The sequence below is a fragment of the Corvus brachyrhynchos genome, unplaced genomic scaffold, assembly GCF_000691975.1.
Source record: "Corvus brachyrhynchos isolate BGI_N302 unplaced genomic scaffold, ASM69197v1 scaffold136, whole genome shotgun sequence".
Classification (NCBI taxonomy): Eukaryota; Metazoa; Chordata; class Aves; order Passeriformes; family Corvidae; genus Corvus; species Corvus brachyrhynchos.
Genome location: NW_008239080.1, coordinates 1,737,979 through 1,757,437, shown reverse-complemented (window position 1 = coordinate 1,757,437; position 19,459 = coordinate 1,737,979). Strand labels below are relative to the sequence as shown.

The 19,459-nt window shown below is 38.3% G+C and overlaps 1 protein-coding gene across 1 annotated transcript in view; it reads right to left on the bottom strand.

Moving 5' to 3' along the window:
• LMBRD1 (LMBR1 domain containing 1) overlaps positions 1-19,459 on the bottom strand; it is a 73,276-nt gene that overhangs the window by 38,165 nt on the left and 15,652 nt on the right. The window contains exons 5-8 of the mRNA XM_017739209.1: positions 19,069-19,166; positions 18,031-18,098; positions 13,092-13,180; positions 7,246-7,319 (exon numbers count right to left, since the gene is read on the bottom strand). Coding sequence (XP_017594698.1) covers positions 7,246-7,319; positions 13,092-13,180; positions 18,031-18,098; positions 19,069-19,166 — 329 coding nt within the window. The remainder of the gene's footprint in view (positions 1-7,245; positions 7,320-13,091; positions 13,181-18,030; positions 18,099-19,068; positions 19,167-19,459) is intronic.

Below are 19,459 nucleotides of genomic sequence, written 5' to 3'. Positions count from 1 at the left end.
AATGACGATGAATGCTACTAACATCTCAATTTCTCAATAGCTGTTTGATGTCTGCTTAAATGATTATCACTAGTGAATGAGTACTTTTAAGGTAAGACAGATTCTAAAAGGTTTTAAGCTCTTTGGTTGTTAATAATGTCAACTGCAGAAAAGTAAATCATAATCTGGACAAAAATTAGGTGCGAAAAGGTCATCCTATTTGTGAGTAGACAAGCTAAGCTTTCTAACATTGCCTCTTTCAGGACAGAGAAAAAAAAAGCTTTTTATAGTTCCATAAGAAAGCAAATAATGCTTATTAAATGTTTGGAAAAATTACAAAGCCAATTATAATCATCCTTCAAGGACATGCTAAATGAGATGCACAAGATCACTCAAAAATTAATCTGCCTATCATTGTATAAGTAACTTGTTATTCTGCCTTGAATTCTAATAGCAATCTGGAGCTGACAACAACTATTGTTCTAATACCTAAGGCCATGTAGAACCATTTCAATGCAAAACCCATTAATGAAAGAATAGATGCAAACTACATCATCTGTAAAACTGTTTCAAACTCTCCCCCAGCCAAAACCAGGACAGCACGACAGGCCTCATTTGTCACGTTCTTGTTACTATTCCATATTTATAGACATAGAAAGCTGTCAGTATAAATCATCAAGGTCATGGATTTCCAGAGCCCCCCGAAGATCACTTGTTCACATTTCTTACAAAACAATTTTAAGTATCAAGCATTGTACTTCAGTACTATACCTTACAAAATGCCAAAAAAAGTAGACTTTGTGACAAAGCTTGAAAACAGAAAAGCAACTACCAATTATGTTGAGACTTGAGACATACCAAGACATAGGTCTAAATAATGTTGCTCATTTAAATATTGCATGTACTTGAGAAAATGACATCTATATTTATGCTCTTATCAGTAATATTAATGCATCATGGGAACATTTGTAGATTTCATCTACATTATTCACCTACACTATTTTATTATTTCCCCTTAAGAAGTTAAAAATTTAGAATACGCATCTTCCCTAGTTTCATCTTTCTTGTCCCTTCCTCATCTTCCAAAGTGTCAATTAAAATCAAGAAAAGATTATTCTTCAGTGTATTCAGCAAGGAAATGTAACATGAAATTTTAGTATATTCTAGAAAACCATGCTAAAAAGGATCAGCTCAAAGTTAGTCAAAAGAAATGTAACCGCAGCTTTTGTATTTTTACATCCATTCACAGAAGCAAGCAACTTTGCTTTTTGTCCAACTTTAACTGCTATATACAATTAAAAAGAAGTCATGCTGTTGAAAAAAGAGTTCTGCTTGACCACACATCTATTGATTTTTGGTTGCTTTGGTCCTAACCTATGTGCTTGCTACACTCCAAGCTTTTGGGAAATGTAGACAATTCAGTTCTGTGCCCACATCTTAATAAAATAAGTACCTTAGGAAGAACAACTGCTCATTGGAATGGCCATAATAAAAAAAATCCCAAAGATAGAAAACCAAAAGTTTACAGGGCAAATGTAAGGAAGCAATTTGAGAATTTACTGCTATGGACATTTCACTAAGGTGAGACACTTGTCAAATATAACAAAGATGTCTGCTTTAAATTATCCTTACACACTACTGCCAAAAATGTTTAGCCTCATGCTAGACACCTGTCATCTTGCTCTGCAATCAAGTGTTAGAGAAGCTGTTTTTCCTATAGAATTCCAACACTACTAGAAAAACGTTCTGACTCAAGAACCACACAGCTCACAGCCCGACATCTTTATTGCCCAGAGAAGACACTGCTGCCACATTCTGCAGGACTGTCCCAAATATCATCACATGGGAAACTAAACAGAACAAACCAATTTATGTTCCATTTAAATTGTGGAGTTAAAATCCTCTAAATACTCCTTAATCATCTTCCTTGCATCTCATCTTCTCATTTGAATGACATGGTGTTAAGAAATACCGCAAAACATTTAATTTGCTCCTTTATTCAAATGTTAGCTCTTGACTCCTGAAGATATTTTCTAGCAAGCATGGAACTTGAATTAAAATCTAATTCTTATCATAACTATAGCTTTTTAGTAGGTATCAAAAACATACACAACCTTCTATATTAAGCTATCAATGAAAGTAGTTCTGAGTTTTCTCCCTGACCTTTTCTTGGAGAAGAAACTTTTTAAGCTGGTAATTTCCATGCTAGTACCCTTCCCAGTGATTTACCTCAAGGGATGAGATGCTTTCAGGATCAGCACTTATTACTAATACCTCTCAAAGCTTTTAACTAGGACTTCATAGAAATTGAGGAGATCGGGAACTTCTCATGCCAAAAAAGTTTTATTTCTTTGGCAACTTCAGTTTCAACAGTCTATTTCATCCTACCCCATTCAGATGCTGGGGAAAAGCTCACAACTCAAAAGCAAAACTCTGCATTTTCCCTCAAATGGCAAAAGCAGCTCTTCTCTCTATGTATCACTAGATCAAATTTACTGTGATTTTGATGTTTGAAGCCATAGAAAATGGAAGCCAGCAATCCAATATAATGACAACCCCATTGAACTGTAGCATTACCTACATATCCATCACAGTTGGTAACACAACTGTGCAGCTATCCGCAACTCTGGTCCAGCATGATGCTTCAATTTGTGCTGTCCCTCAACTGTCAACCCTTACACCCCAAATTCCAACATATCAAATGTTACAATACAGTGCTCTGATAAGAATTCTGTTCTTCATTGCATTAACAGCTCACCATGGACTTCAGAGTAATGTATTAATGTTGAGAGTCTTTCTGAAGAATGGCTAAAAAGCAAAGGTCATGATGACATAGCGGGCTTAGTAAAGATGCAGACTTGGCAAGGACACTAAATCCTTGAGCAAGGAGTTGTACAAATGACAGGATGTGAGCCCAGATAAGTAAGCTGAAAGAAACCATATGGAAGAGAAAAGATAAGACCACAGTGATCTCATGGAATAGCTCCCACCAATAAGGAGCTCAGCTTTTGCAATATGTATGAGCTAATTAGTAGTACTGTAAGTATGTGTAGATTATTACAATAAACGAGACTTGCTGACCACAATGCCGTGAGGCTTGTCTCCCGCGACTCCACCCAACATATTAAACCAATCAGTGCCTTGAGAGGCTCTGAACACTGGACTGATCCTTAAAAAGTAGGTTTTAACTAGATCAGTCCTTGGGGTAAATTTGTTAGTTCCATAATTTAAACTGCAGCCATCTACAATCCAAATAACAGCACCCTGCTGTATCCCTCCTCCTGAGGAAGGAGGAGGACACGCTTTCACAAAGAAAGCCTAGGAGCACACACATGCTGAAGTGAGCTTTTGCTCTCCATTTCTACTCAAATTCAAGGCTACCTGCTGACATTGCCAAAGCCTTTTTCCCCCCCAACTTTTCACAGTATTGTATATTACCACAACACAGAAATTCAATTTTAGAGCAGCCATAATCTAATTCTTCATGCCGAAGGCCACACAAAGCAGTACTGTTAACATAAGTTCAACTAATTGTAGAATGGATAAATTGCACTGCCAGGGACTTTAATAAAATCACTTGATTCATCTCTTTCATGGTTTCTTCCATAAATAACATTTGAAGATGAAATCAGTCAGCTGAAGTCACTTCAGGCACAGCATTCCTATTTATTTTTAGTATTCTCTGTTATAGTAAGCATTCAATGTAAAGTCATTTTTAATTAGGTAGGAAAGGAGTTGCTAACACATCACTTATTACAATACAACCTTTATTAGATATTCACTTAGAATAGATTTTTTTTCTTGACTGTGAATGAATATATAGAAGACCAGATACACCTGTTCTTAGCTTCCATTTAACAATACAATAGCAACTCTGGCACTGAAACAGGCTGAGGATATGCAGAAGTCAGAGGAACATCAAAAAAATTTCAGTTATGTCTGTACTACAGATCCTCAACTCTTCACTGGTATAAACCACATGTGAGATCACTTCTGTCCAGAAACACAGGAACTCAGAGACCACACAGTGTCTCCATCTATTCTGTTTTCCATCATCTACTAAGCGTTTGTGGAAAACTTTGAAATAGGTGTCTTTGTTCTTCTGTTCACTCTTACATAACAGTATTCTCTTTCTGTGCTTAAAAAAAACAACTAACACCAATGATCAAAGAGTGGTTTGTTGACTAAGCACAAAGATCTCCCACCTTTAGAAACTGGGATAAACAATTTCATAAGCAGCAGAAGGCTACCTGAAGAAACACAAGAGCCTAAATACTTACTTGTGAGATGTAAGCAGCAAGCATTACAGACAATGCCTCAGACTTGTCTCTGCACTCAGGTCTTTGTCTCATCTAGAGTTGATTTTTTTTTAATACACGAGGCTAATATAGCAAAAAAAAACAAAACAAAAAACAACCACAAGACAAAGACAAGAGAAAAGTGTCATTCCTTCCAGAATCATGTTCAGCTCCTCTGAAGTAGAGGAAGTGGAGTAATCCAAACTGGTAAACACACACTACACTCTGAGCCAACCTCTCCCTGAGGTTTAGGGAAGCACAACAGCCCAGAAACTTTTCATTACTGAAGCAATTTTTTTATTATGTCATAACACTGGGACAAGTCCAGCCACCAATATAAACTGGAATGCAGGTACATGGCATCCACATACTGTCAAGGGCATACTCAGTTCATTCTTCAGACCATGAGAAGGGCATTGCTTACGCTGTTACAGGTGAAGATAGCTTAAATATGGAAGCCTGACCACCACTGATGGTGGGAAAAGTGTTATGAAAGCACTACAGCATAAAGAAAACCCTGCTCCAACTTTGAAAACAGACCTAATAGGTATTTTTCACTGTCTGTGACACATTTCTACCTCAGTCCACCCATATATCAAAGGCAGCTCACTGTTTCAGGAAAAGATTCTACACCTGCCTGCAAACAATGATAAAAAATTCACATCAGAGGTAGATAACAACCCACTCCCATGTGAGCTCAACCAAAACTTCTGTAAAATAAGCTCCTTGATTTCTCCCACTCTCCCTTAACACCCACTGTAAAACAGAACAGATAGTTCCAGAAGGATGAAATACAGCAGTTAAAAATAAAGGAAATCAATGTCACACTCCAGGCATTTGCATAGACATCTCAGTTGAAGTTTACAAAGCAACAAATTAGCCCAAAAATCTTGGTAATTAAGGCATTCAGATAACAGCTAGTTCTCATGCTTGATGTTTCACCTCATTTTTCACTCAGTATTTGTGTAAGTTGTAAATATGTTGACACTAAAGCAACAATATTGAAGATAAGGTATTGTCTTCATCTGAGAAAACAAACAACACATAACACTGAAGTTATTGACCGTGGATTTCCAGGTTCAGCTAGTGTTGAGGACAGAAGCATATTGTGATACTCCACTGAATGGTGCCTACAACCAATCTGAGCTCAAAAATAAGTAGGCAATAACATTGGAAGTAGGAAATATTAGCAATAAATTGAAAAAATTCCAAGAATCACATAATCATTAAGGTTGGAAAAGACCTCCAAAATTATCAAGCCCAACTTCTGACCAAATACCACCATGCCCACTAAACCATATCACGAAGCACCGTATCTGCTAAGGTTTTTGTTGTAAATTGTTTACATTTCAGTCAGGAATAAAGTTGCTTTATTTTCCACAATCTCACGTTTTAGATGTTTTCTAACAGTTATAAAAACCATGCTTGGTTGTTTGAACAAAACACTAATGAGATTCTCCCAGCTAATGAGTTTGTTCTTGATGTTAGTCTCATGGAGGCTAGAATAACACTATATGAACACGATTTGTGCTCTTCAGCAGTGTAATGTAGTTGAACAAGAAATTAATCTTTTCTTCTATAATTAAAGGAAACAAAATATGACATGTTATTACAGACTAAATGGGGGTCTACATCTTTTTTGGCCATCACATGATCCAGATGTCAGCAAGATAGCCGGAATAATTTAATGACCCATGTCACTTTAAGACAAGGCTTAAAGTAATAAAATTTATCATCTGGGTCAGGTTAAAGCACTTAGTCAATGGAGCTGAGAGCAATTCAGCTCACCTAAGACACCCACTAGTTGATCCACTCAATTGCTCTCCTACCTACTGCACAGACCCTGATGGCCACCAAGCTGTTGGGGATTCTGACACATCTGAGAACCTGTCCTGAACTGCCTTCCATAATTCTGCTGTAACTGACACCAGCCGGAGAGACAGAAAATCATTAGCTACACTTGTTACTAATTTAAGAACCTTAACATAGTAAGTACCTTACCCCCTTCCCTCTTTCTTAAATCCTTGAGTTTTATACATTTATAGTTTGCCGGAAACTGAACAGCTCCTTGGGTAACAATGTTTCAAAATAATTCACTGCAGGAGCTGTTGCTACAAAGGCACTTAGAATTCACAAGCAAAGCTACATGGGAACAACCTTATGTTAGAGCCAGGCTGCAATGGAAGAAAACATTATATTAGCAAGGACATGAACCTTAAGATTAAAACCTATCAGAAAAAAAGTAATTTCTGAGAAACTTTAACTGATTGATAACAGATAAAGCTTTATCTTAAGCTTTAAAGCTGCTTCTTTGTTGCAAAATTTCACCTTGATGACAAATTAAAACATGTAGCATTCCAAACACACTGATTATTCACTGAAGGAAGAAAGAACAGAGTAGAAAAGCAAACGGCCACATAAACATTAAATGTTGGCCAAAGCTAGTAAGTTAAAACAGTCCCTGTCCTTTGTACATAAAGGCAAAGTCAAGCAGTTGAACTAACATAGCCTCAATCACACAGTTTACAATTGGTTACAGAATGAACCCTTCCAAATCCCTCTAAGTCACAGAAAGAACTGCAGTAGTTTAGCTCCATACCAACTCTAGGTTACACCACATTTCAATGAATTAAAAAAAAAAAAAAAGGCAACATTTAATTCTCTACATCATGGTGGAGAAATAAAGGCTTAAGAGCAAGAGAAGTCAGTGACTGTTAAAAGTCATAAGCAATGTGACATTCCCTTGCATAAACACTTTTAAATTAAGTCTGATCTGTGTTCAGTACTAAAACAGTGGTCCTTAAAGCAAAAAGTTAAAACTTAGAACGAGTGTCTCAAACCATGAAAATCCAGAGCTAAAGACATTGCTGAATCTTTTTAGGATGACAAGTTTTCCACACAGGTACAGCCAGTGATAACCGCAAGTATCATGAAGATAAAAATCTGAAAACCTTGTGTAACAACTTACTGTGTAAGTGATAGCTGCCAACATTCCAATCACAGTTAAGGAACTAATGGAAAATGAAAGTGCAGTCAAGCCATCTGCAAAAAAAAAAAAAAAAAAAAAAAAAGAACCTGTTGAAAATACTTAAAGTAGATGTGTAAGAACACTTCTTCCTAAATCAGTTTTCATGAGAGATTTAAGTTCATGAGAAAGAAGAAAAAGATTAAGACACAGTTACCATTCATAACTCAGACAAAAAAATTTACCTAGAAGAGCTTTTTGACCACAGCAGATCTTTATCCCAAATTGCACGGTCCCGGACAGACTCTTGTCTTTGTTACAAGCTCACAGAAGTTGCATTCACCCAAATTGCTGAATAGCCAGTAATGAACTTGCTCCCAGAGCTGCCTAATGCCTCTTGAAGGTTTATTTCTGGTCTCCCCAGGGTGCCATGTAACTTGTACAACTTTCATGTGCATTCGGCATGGTTCATCTTAGTTTTGTTTGCTATCACCTGATTTCTCCTAATAAAAGCATTATCCAGAATCAGACAAGCATGGAACCTTCAAACAACCAAAAAAAGCCTCAGCTTCACTCAATGTATATACAGACCAACAAACTGGAAAGAGTTCAGGTGACTGTAGAGTTACTGTAGTCTTATAACTCTAGTAATTAAAAGAGATAGCAGAAGACAAGAGTGACCAAATAAAACAGGCATTTAACTCCCTAACACCTGCATAATTCTTCAGGTCTATCCCTAACCTCACCACGCAAGACCTCACAAGTGGTTTTGGTTACATAGTATCATGGAAACTTAAAGTAACCACTACAGAAATTAACTTCAGCAATCAATTTCACATTTGTACTCAAGCCATAACCAAACTAGAGTTTAGTGTTCTCCCCCCTGTCCTCCCCTCTAGCTAATTCAAGAATTTAGAGTACAGTAACTTTTATTCCTGCTCACACAGAATTACTAGCCTGTGTTCATTCCATTCTTATTTCCTGAACACAGCACCAGTCACAAACTGAGAAATCATAACTATCCTCTATGAGGAGCTGCACCCCTCTTCTGACCAAACTAACAGGCCTCCTTACAAAACCACCAAAAACTAATAGAATAGCACAGCCAAATCCAACTTCACAGCTCAAATCTCTCCTTTACTCTTTTTGCTAGATAGTATCAAACAACTTTCCCAGAGGTAAAAGCAGTATGTTCTTGCCTTTCAAATACCACAGCTATGTCTAAAACATATCAAAAAAAACCCCACAAAAATAAACCTAGAACTAGTTTCCCTTCAGTAGCTGTGAAAATTTGACTTATTTCTGAAGTTTAGGGGAAAAAAAAGCCCAAATGCATGACCCCTATTCATAACATATCACACAATGTACTTACACACTGTATTTGATGATCCTTCTGTACAAGTATTTGAAACCAACATTTAACAACCATTTTAAAAGTCTGAACTATGCTCAATGGAACATTAAGAAACTAACTGGCTGAAAAATTGATAATTGTATACCAGAAGTATATTATCAGGCTTTGTCTCAGTGGATGAGTTTGTATTCCTTTCATAATCCCACTACCAACTACCAAGTGATGATTGGATGTTTGTCCTGTGTCTCAAGATCTTTGTATTTCTTGGGCCACTGCAGACAGACAAAGGAAAGGGGAAATTAATATAGAAACAGGACAACAGGTACAAGTAAAGACAAGAGGCAAGCATTTTGTCCTTATTTCTCCAGCATCTGGAACAACAAAGAACCTTTTGCGGAGAATTGTTGTCTGTAGAGTAGCTCTACAAAAACACAAGGGCCCCCCTGTGTGAGGGTCTTGGGAGACAGCAATCTGAAGACAAGCCAGCAGCATGCCCATCTATTAAAGGAAGGGACCATATAGGGAATACTGCAGCCAGTTTTGAGGCCCCTGCTACAGCTAAGACTGATAAATCTGAGCAAGGGGAGAACTGAGTTGGTTGGAAGTTGGAGCACATGCTGTGCAGAGAAGCTGAGGGAGCCAGGCTTGTTCAGCCTGGAACGCAGACAAGCTTGGAGACACCCAACACAGCCTGTCTGCTTAGCAAAGAGGTGGAGCCCAGGTTCTTCAGTGGTGCATAGTTGTCAAGTGTGAGACAATGGGTGACAGCAAGTATACCCACAACAGGTAAGAGGAGAGATTTTTTTCACAATGAGTTGAGTCTCCAAACTTAGGGGGTTTTCAAGAGCTAGCTGATTGTCTTGGGGTGACTTTATGATATTGAATCCCATATTGCTGTTCTATGCCCAGAAATTAATTTTGTGCCTTTCTATGCCTTTAAACTGAGCCTGAGAGGGGGGAGAGAAAAGTGTACTTTTTCAAAGCACCTTTGCAGTTTGTTTTCATGTTTCAAGGGCACAGAGATAGAGACAGTTCTCTGCGTTCAGCAGTGGCAGGAGCAGAAGGAAGCACCCTGCTTGCTCGCTTTCCAGACAGCTTTTGGCTTTCTTTTTCTCTGGAGAGAGACAGAGTTGAACTTTTGTTTTCCTGAGACTTCATTTTTTTTCCATTTTTCTCCGCTGGACAGTTTCAACACCAGAATACATTGGGAGAAGGGGTGGTTGTAACCTGCCTTCTCAGAGGATATATTTCCAAGTTTGACCAAACCGGCAATACTCATAAAGCCCTGAGCAATATAGTCTGACCTTACAGCTTCCTTCTTGGTGCAGATTTGACTAGATGGCCTGAGGTCTCTTTAATCTGAATTATCCTATGAAATTACAAGTCAGAAGGGAATGCTGATAGAAAACAAAATCAGACTTTCACATGCCAGCCCAGAATCTTAATCATTTTACTTTCTTAGTTCAAATAAACATTGGCTATACTCTATTTCATAGCAAAGACAGAGCCAAACACTTTGTTACAGTCTGTCACAGGTTAGCAAGCATAGTCGCAGAAGTGATGTTCTTGCAAAGGGGTGCTTACAGCTTCCTTGATGACCTGACAGAACCTATCAACTGGCTAGTTTGAATATTGACAATTTTTTAAGCCACACAAAATTGCAACCGCCTCTGTGATCCACACTTAAGAATAGGCAAACCCCAGGCCAACCTCGCTCTCTTGCTTCCAGCCAGGGGACAGGTAATCGGGCTGGGCCCGTGCAGGGACCCAGAGGGCCCTGCCAGGACCTGCTCAGGCCAGGCCCAGGCCGGGCCACAGCCATCCTGGAGCAGATGGGCCCTGTTCCACCTGCACACCCCCCCCCTAGCCCTGCTCTGTGCAGACAGAGGGGCCCAGCTCCCCCTCTCCAGTGCAGCCAAGATTCAGCTGAAGCTGCACCACTGTCGGCAAAGGATCATGTGACCAACAGTGGTAAGCTTCATTCCAGCTGCAAGGCCCAGGTGAGATTAACCCTTTTAGTGCTGTAAATGCTGCAGACATTAAGTAAAGAAAGAAGAGCTGAAATCCTGAGGGAGGAGAAAGAGGAGATGCTTAAAGCTGAAAATCTGTTGTAAAGCTATGGTGGTGATGGACTATGATATATCAGGGTACCCACTGTAATTTCATGAAGGCATAGGGGGTGGAGCATTCAAACTGCACTTGTGAGCAAAACTACCTGTGCTGAAACAAGCAAATGCTGAAGCAGCTGTAATTTGATGAGAAGTTTGAACAGGGAGAGATGGAAGAGATGAGGACTCTTGCTCCAAACAGAAGGACAAGACCTCTGTTCCGACAGATCGTCCCAGAGATAGTCTTAGAGATGAAGATGATGAGGACCCCTTTGCTCCCAGGGAAAGGGGGGAGGGCCTCTCTTCTTAGAGATGAAGATACTCCCAGAGATGGGTGAAAAGAACCTTGGTTTCTGAATGGCTCAACCTTAAAATTGTACCCCAGTAGCTCAAGAGTGGACCCTCGAAAGCAGTTGTGGGAAAAGCTGCAAGTTGGGGGAAGGACTCACATGCAAGCAGAGAACCAACCCGGGCGGCTGTCTCGTGATACTTGAAGCCATGAGAGAATTTCTTGTGGAGATGTCTCCACAGCATGAGCAAGAGAGACTCCTCTTCCTAAATGAGCTGAATAAGGTTATTATGGCAGTGGTAAACAGACTGAACATCTCAAGGGTTGTCTTTTTACATTGTCACTGGGAGAAGGGAGAAAGGTGGGGGGAGAAGAAGTGTTCTGAAGGTGTGGTATGATTTTGGTTTTTTTCCTCTTTCTTTTGAGTCTGTTAATAAACTTCTTCATATTCTTTCAAAGTTTTGTGCCTGCTTTGCTTTTCTCCTAATTCTTATCTCACAGAAGGTAAACAGTAATGAGTATTTTGGGCCAAACCACTACACTAAATTGGTGTTTCCGCACTGTTACGAACTGAACCCACTACACAGTCATATCAAGGTTACCTGGAAAAATCAGCTTACATCTCAGCTCAACTGCTATTACAACCTGTATAAACAGTTTAAGAAGCATTTTTTCCTATGTTGTTATAATCCCTGCAAAGCAAGAGTAACACCTACAAGCAGACAGCCAAAACATTCAATAAGCTATAGATTTGTCTTCCCCATCTCCTATGCCTACAAGCACAAATTACAGCACAGAGCATATTATAATTAAAGACTCTGTGAGGATGTCAAAGCAAACAAGGGCTTTGAGTATTTAAGTGGCAAGAGGAATAAGAGGCAAAATAGGGGCCTGTTGCTGAGTGGGGCAGGGGACCTAGTGAGACAGGACTTTTCCATGACAAGTCTGAGGTACTGAATGCCTCCTCTGCCTCAGTTTTTACTAGCAAGACCAGACTTCAGGAAACCCAGGCCAGGAAGCTCAGGGAGAAAAGCTGGAAGGAATATGTATCCTTGGTGTAAGAGGATCAGGTTAGAGAATACTTAAGTGAACTGTACATGTAAAGTTGATGGGGCCCTGAAGGGATTAGTGATCTCTGTCAGTGTTTGGTGTATGTCACTGCAGAGAACTTTTAGTCAGTACAAAATTCCTGGAATAATACAGAATATGACTTGATGAAGGCTTGCATGATTATATCCTAAAACATTCACAGAGAAGCCAATACTCTGATGCATATCAAGAATGAAGCACTAAATAATGGACTACTTATGCATTGGGATGAATGTTTGCTAGACAATTTTTAGTTACCCTTCTTTGACTACATTTGAAAAGTGACATCAAATCTGTCTTAGCTCACCTATAAAACACTTCCTTCACACCTTTACCCCAAAAACATACCTTGGCTAAGCACATGAACTACATCAGCTAAGTGTTAAATACTATTTCATGGAGCTTGGTCTTCATAACAGTTCTTCACAGTCCTAGTGTAAAGTATAACAAATACGAACAACAATTTTAGAAGAGGTCAGTACTGCGAGAGCAAAGGGAAGAAGTTGTAACACCCACAGGACTTTCCTGTCTAAATAGACAGAACCACTCACTTGTCTCATTCTTACAGTGAGCAGCAGTACTGCATTTCATTAGGTAAATGACTGAAGACTGTCACACATGATACACACTCACCACACCCTAAAAGCCAGCAAACTTCAGTGCCCAAGTAGCATTTAAAAGCGGAGTTAAGCGAAGACTGTGGAAGAAAGGAGCCTCCTCTCCCCACCATAAATATCAGAGGATACAGCACTGGAGTCCTTGCTGTCAAATAGGGACTGTATTTAAAGAACATAGAGGAGATCCTGGCAGTGTCTTTCAAGAGAGTTCTAATTTTTTTTTCCTCTGAACAGGAGGAACACTTGTATTGCAAAGATTTACTGTAGGAAAGCAGAGAAGAGTTAGAAAACCGTCACCAAGGAAGTTAATTATCTTGTTCAGTCAATGAACAAGTGACAGAAGTTAGCAGAGTAGCAACTCATGCAAAGCTCAGAACAAATCTCAAACTTACGACTACTTCCAAATTCTTCAAAGAGGAGCTTCACTTTCTCCCACTCTGTGGAGTTCTTCTTGTTAGGAATATCCAAAGGAACAAAAGCACTACAACACAAAAAAAAAAGAACTTTCTTACCCTAATTAGTCAAATATAAAAAGAATCCTACTTCCAAATTAAGAAAATAGATATCCACTAATTCCTGAAGAAAAAGCAGTGTTTAACTTTATTCCCATTCTCCTCAAATGCTGCATTTAGATCAGCAGAGTACATGTAAGTGTGTGTAGAGTCAGGTCTGAGGTCAATGAACAAGTGATATTCTATTTACCCTGAAAGAGGTAAGGGCCCTACACTCAAGTATCATTAAAAGATGTATTAATATGATTTATTATCCCAATTTGATTCTTATGCAGAGGAGCAAATAAACTCTAAACATCGAGACAAGTTCTCTTATAAATACACACTTCTGAAAGCCAAAATAAAATAATAATTTCTAAAACAAGCATTAAAATATAAAGGGATGTGTTTATCTTCCATTATTACAACTAAAGTAACACATCTGCTCCATTTCATTCTTAGTTCTGCCGTTGACCCAGAGAACTGAGCTGCAGAGAAGTTCATTAAGTATTTTTGTTCTTCCAACAAGCAGACTGGCAAAGACTGGTCAGAGAACAATGTCAGGTAAAGCAGGCCCCTAGCTGAACGCATCCTGTTGCCAGGCTCACCATTTGAAGTCAACGAATAAGAGTAACTCTTCAGCACCTCTACAGACAAAACAGCTGGCTTTGTAACAGCTGGAAAAACAGTACCTCCATAGCAAAAACCCACTGAAACCACAGCTTTGACACATGGAATAGAATGTCTACGAGTCACAAGGAAGACAGATTTGAAGGGAAACACTTTAGGCAAAGAAGGCAAGAACTCAAATCAAAGTCCATAAAGTATGTTTACAAGTATCATTTGGACTTGTACGACAAAGACTACATTATTAGGTCTCCGCTTCAAGTCCCAAAGAAATACATATATTCCAGGAGCAGTCTCAAACTTTAAGTACAAAATACATGCTTTTGTTTCAAAGGTTAGGGCTAAACCAGCTGTGTGCACATGCAATCATCACATCAAAACCAAACTGATACTCTGCCAAAAAAAAAAAACCCTGACATTTTAGAAGTCAAGATTTTAATTCTAAAAAAATCTTCTTGACTGTATAAGAGGCAGATTAAGGGCTAGCATTTGCTTAAGTTGACACATGCTTGTTGACTTTAGATTTATTCTTTTATCTGCCTCTAGTAGCAACTCTTTCTGTAAAAGAGCATCCAGGCAAAATGAAGACACAGGTACTAAAACCAAGTTAGGCAACACTTCTACTTACAAATGATACAAAGAAATAACTGCAGGTTTATTTGCTAAAAATGGTTGAAATAGGAGACTCTGAGAACATAAGTGAGCTCAAGTCCTTTTTATTTTAGCACCGCTATGGATTTGCTATTTGTGGACCACACACAGGGAACAAATGAGATGGAAGAACATTTTAGGATATTTATAATTGCTTGCTTTTTTTCCCCCAAGAACAACAGGGTTTTTTTTTTTTTTTCTGCTGAGACTACCTACAACCAGTATGTCAAATGACACTAATCAAAGCAGGACCACTGTATACATTATACTCTTCAATTAGCACTCAGATAAACCTTGACTGAAGAAGATGGACATCTAATTCAGTTCCTCCTCAAGTTCCGTGCACCAAAGGCCCCAGAAAGGAACACATGAATTATAAATTTAGGTAATCCAAGCAAACAAAACAGCTCAGCTGTGATGTCTGATACTTGGAGTTCTGGACACAAATCAAATTATTAACTGTGGCAATTTTAAGAATAGAAGCAAATTGCTGTGCTGTTCAAAACACAACCTGGGTAAGTTATGATTAAAATCTAGATCAATATCTAGGCTGCAGAACAAGGCAAGTAAATGCAAGACAAGCAGCTTAAAACTATTCACTCTTGGCAGGGCTAATACACAAGTGTATGATGGGCAAAGTTTGATCCTTAAATCAAAGTGTTGTTAACTGTCATCCTTAGGAAATTATTTTCCAACACACCAGATTTAGACTTATTTCCTTAAGTGAGTTCTGCTGTGATATAATTTGCATAACTATTTATAGGATAATTAGACATATTCATAGCTTTTTAAGAGCTAATGGTTCTAGAAAATTTAAGGTAACCAGTTTAATTCTAAACACTGACAGTCAGGGAGGCATTCATTTTGGAACCAAAATTCATTAGCCTCAAAAAGAAACATTTTGTTTCATACTAGACTGCTTAAGGGTACCTTAATGTACACTGCAGTATCTCAAGCCCCTTGACAAGCACATGACATTTAGAGAAAGTATAAGGAAAGTAGATAATTTATGGGAAGGGAAAAGTATGACAAGTAAAAACTAGTTCTGAGTATCCCAGTATAAATTTGCCCTATACTTTGCTTTTAATGATACTCTGCATCAGGTTATTTGTGTGCAGAGGATTTAAGTGTTACAGATATGCACACTTCTGCCAGACAACTGTTTTGTAACAGACAAGTAAAGCAAGAGGTACAAACACTACTCCTCATAACAATTTGGACAATAACATCCTGCTCACTGAGCTGTGTTATGAAGTCAGAAAAAACCTCCAAGATCATGCAGTACAAAACAGATTTGTTTCCCAAAACAGTCACAAAGATCTCTAGTGGAGCAAGGTCAACATCTTGGTAAGAATAAGACACTCAAACTTTGAGCTTAATATAGCTTTTATAATTTATTTGAGGACCGCTGGCCACAGAACTGGCAAAACCTTCTTGTGCAGGCCTTTAAAGCTATTTATTGACCTGTTTTAATCATACAGACTACTTGCTAAACCCATCAGAACAGAGGCTGTCTGACTACGAAACGCTAGGCATTTAAGTACAGGAAGAAAGACTTTGTCAGGCACTTAACAGGAAATATTCCAACCCCTCTCACTCTTGTAACCTGTGTGCAGGAAGATTCTAGTCCATTAAGCCTAGCCACTTAGAGTCAAGCCCAGTACATAAAATTCCAGTCTATTTTAACATTGCTCTGATCCCAAACACCAGTGAGAGAATCCCCTGCTACTCCAAGACTAGTCTTCACTACCACATTCAGTCAAACCACACATATAGAAGCTTCAGCTCCAATATTTTTATCTCTTTCTGTCACACTGGACTTCTGCAGCCACTCCCTGCCCTTGCTATGGAAACAGCAGACTAACTCTTAACACAGGTAACTTCTTCAGAAGAAGCATATACATAAACACTGAGACACATGTTACTTAATATATATATAAATCTACTAGAAATAGAGTTCACATTTTCCTTCAGCACAGTCACCTCAGTTGCCTCTAAAACTGAGCCTTTTCCCCTTGAAGGGAGTCTTGCAGTCTCACTTAAAGGGGAAATACAAGAATTACCTTTTTTTTGTAGCAGCATCTTAGGTAGCAAGGATGCTTTATTCTGGGGGCATTAGGATGATACTACTATTTAATTATTACGACCATAAAAGCGTGCAAGTAACCTCATGTGGATACTAGCAATAAAACTGTTCCAATTAGAAAACAAACTCCTGCTGTTTATCCATGGGTTTCAAGTCTGTACCCTCTGGGGAAGCATTGTTCAGTGACTTAGTCCAAGGGCAAGTGGCCAAGTACCAAGCTCTCTGGTTTGCAAATCAATCTCACTGTCATATGGCCAAGTATCAAAGGGGGTGGCCTATGCCACTGCAATTTACAAGCTGTGAAGACTTTTTAAAGAATAATACTAACAGCACAGAGGACAATTAGGGAGCCAAGAACCACATTCTATACTACTGGGAGAGAGGAAGGAACATGCTTACAGCTACTGAGGATTCAGTTAGGTGATACTACCAAAATTTCTAAACTGGATATATTATACAATTCATCTATCTATACCTATGATGTGAGCTACCTGTCAGAAACAGCTTTTGCCAGAAATTTTAGTAGTATTTCTAGACCATGATTAAGGTAACAAACCCCTTCAATCTCTTAAGAGCAAATACCTTACTTTCACTTAAAAGGACAAGAGACTTGATAAAAAGGTACCTTTAACTTTTATCAAAACTAAAACAATATTCCAGTAAGATGGTATACAACCGGAAGCATTAATTTCACTCTAGTTTCTACTTCACACTCCAGTACTTTGATATGGACCATTTTAGCACACATTTTGCAATTTTTACCAACTTTACTGCTGCAGTCAAAATGCTAAAAAGCTTATGACACAGCAGACACTAGAAACACTCAATATTGGTGTGCATGTCATGCTTAATGGTGATCTGAAATCAATTTTCTGCTACCACCTGCAGTTTCAGAACAACAGTACTTGCTGCAAACAGGTTATTCACTTCAGTAACATTTGCCTTTTAAACAAATGCCAGCCAAACCTTTATCATAGAAGGCACAATTATAATGTAAGTATAACCCCACACTACACTTACATCCTTCAGAGAGCATTTCCATTTAGGAAAGTATAAGCACATAACATCTAATCATTTTCCTAAAAAGCTGTTTTGCAATGTCCATTTCAGAAAAAGCATTTGAGAAAGGTAAAGCACTATTTGATGAGCAGGGATAAGGACAAGTTTCTACTCCCAGTTGTACACTGAAGCATTAATGTAGTTGTGTCACAGCCACCATGTCCTTGATATTAATTCACACTGCACATTCAGTCAACTTGGAAGCACAAGTACTTCCACAATTAAGAAAACCATTTTATCTTCCAGTTAAACTCTTATTTTTCAGGTACCTAATTCTCATGATACTTAAGCCCTATCAGTGATTAAGATAATGTTGATTGTACAGATTGAGTGCACCATAATTTACCTCTTAGAAGCACAGAACAGAACTCTGATAAATAAATCTTGCATAGAATAGTGCTCAATACAAATACTTACCCAATTAAGAGAAGAACTGCACAAATTGTGATGAATCCCAGGGTGTATTTGAGTGCAGTTTTAACCTGCTGTATATTAAAGAGAAAGTTAATACATCAACATAAAATGAATATAAAGGGATTTGTGCACACTAAGTATACTTAGCATAATAGGTATTCTACAAAAAAACTCCATAAAAAGCATGGGTAGTTTTATATTTAAGTCATAAGTATACATTCTTGAAGAGTCACATAGCTTGAGAACTATGAACAATGACATGGAATTATGCTATATATCATATATATCATAAGCTATACATTTGAGCAGCTGCGGCTGGAAGCCTGGATATATTCAGTGCAAATACACTCAAAGAAAATACTTATTACTAATACTTTATATTATGGCTATTATTAAAAGTCTTCTTATGTTAAGGTTACAACTAAAGAGAAGGAAAACAATACTGATTAATTGATTAGAAGATTCTTTAGAAAAGTATTTTCATTTGAAAAGTAGTACCTTACTGGCACACATTTACTATATTCCCTGAAAGGTCTCAAGTCAGTGCATTACAAAAGTAAATGTGTTAGCTGCAGGTGAATTACTACTGCCTACTTTAAGGAAAAATGCAAACACTACAGTAGAAAGACACTAAATTTGAGTACCTGTTTCAGAATCAGAACCATCTTCCTATTCTCTACTTTAAAAGCTGTCACTATATATGTTCTCTATTCTAAGTCTCAGATAAGAAGTTTTAACTTCCTGTGTATGAAATCTTGCTCAAAAGAATTCTAGAAAGGTTAAAGAATTCATGAAAATATGGACATTAATTACATATCTCACTAAAGTTTCACTTCATGCAAGACCACAACACTCAGACTAGGGAATATCAGACTATGTCTTACTAAGAGCTGCTCCAGGATTTTTATGGGAGTATAGTAATAGACAAATACTACAATGTTAATACCATTTCTAAGTTAAAAAAATCATTTTTGCTTTCATTTTTTGGGCTATATTCATCTGCCTTTTCAATGCTTGGTGCATTTGCTAGAGTAAACTTACTGAGCATGTGTTGCCATCATCCTCTTCCTTCTCTTCGTAATAGAAATAGACAAAGGGAATCCACAGAAAAACGCAGAACAGAATGATCGAGTACAGACCTAGGAGGAAAAATTTAATTAAGTTACATGGGCACTTCATTTACTGCACAGTAATTCAAAGGAAAGAGTAAAACATTCATTTCCTCTCATTCTAGCTCTTAACTTCAAGTATTGAAAAGTTACTAAAATTCACTAGGCAGCATACAGACTATTACTGTTTTGTGAGCTCCAAAGGACTTTGTCACACTGACCGCTGCTGTCCACTGCCCGGGCTGGCTCCAGCGGTGTGTGACAGGAGTGGGGAGCAGCCGCAGGCACGGACGCTTAAAGATGGTGCCCCGCAGGCTCAAGCG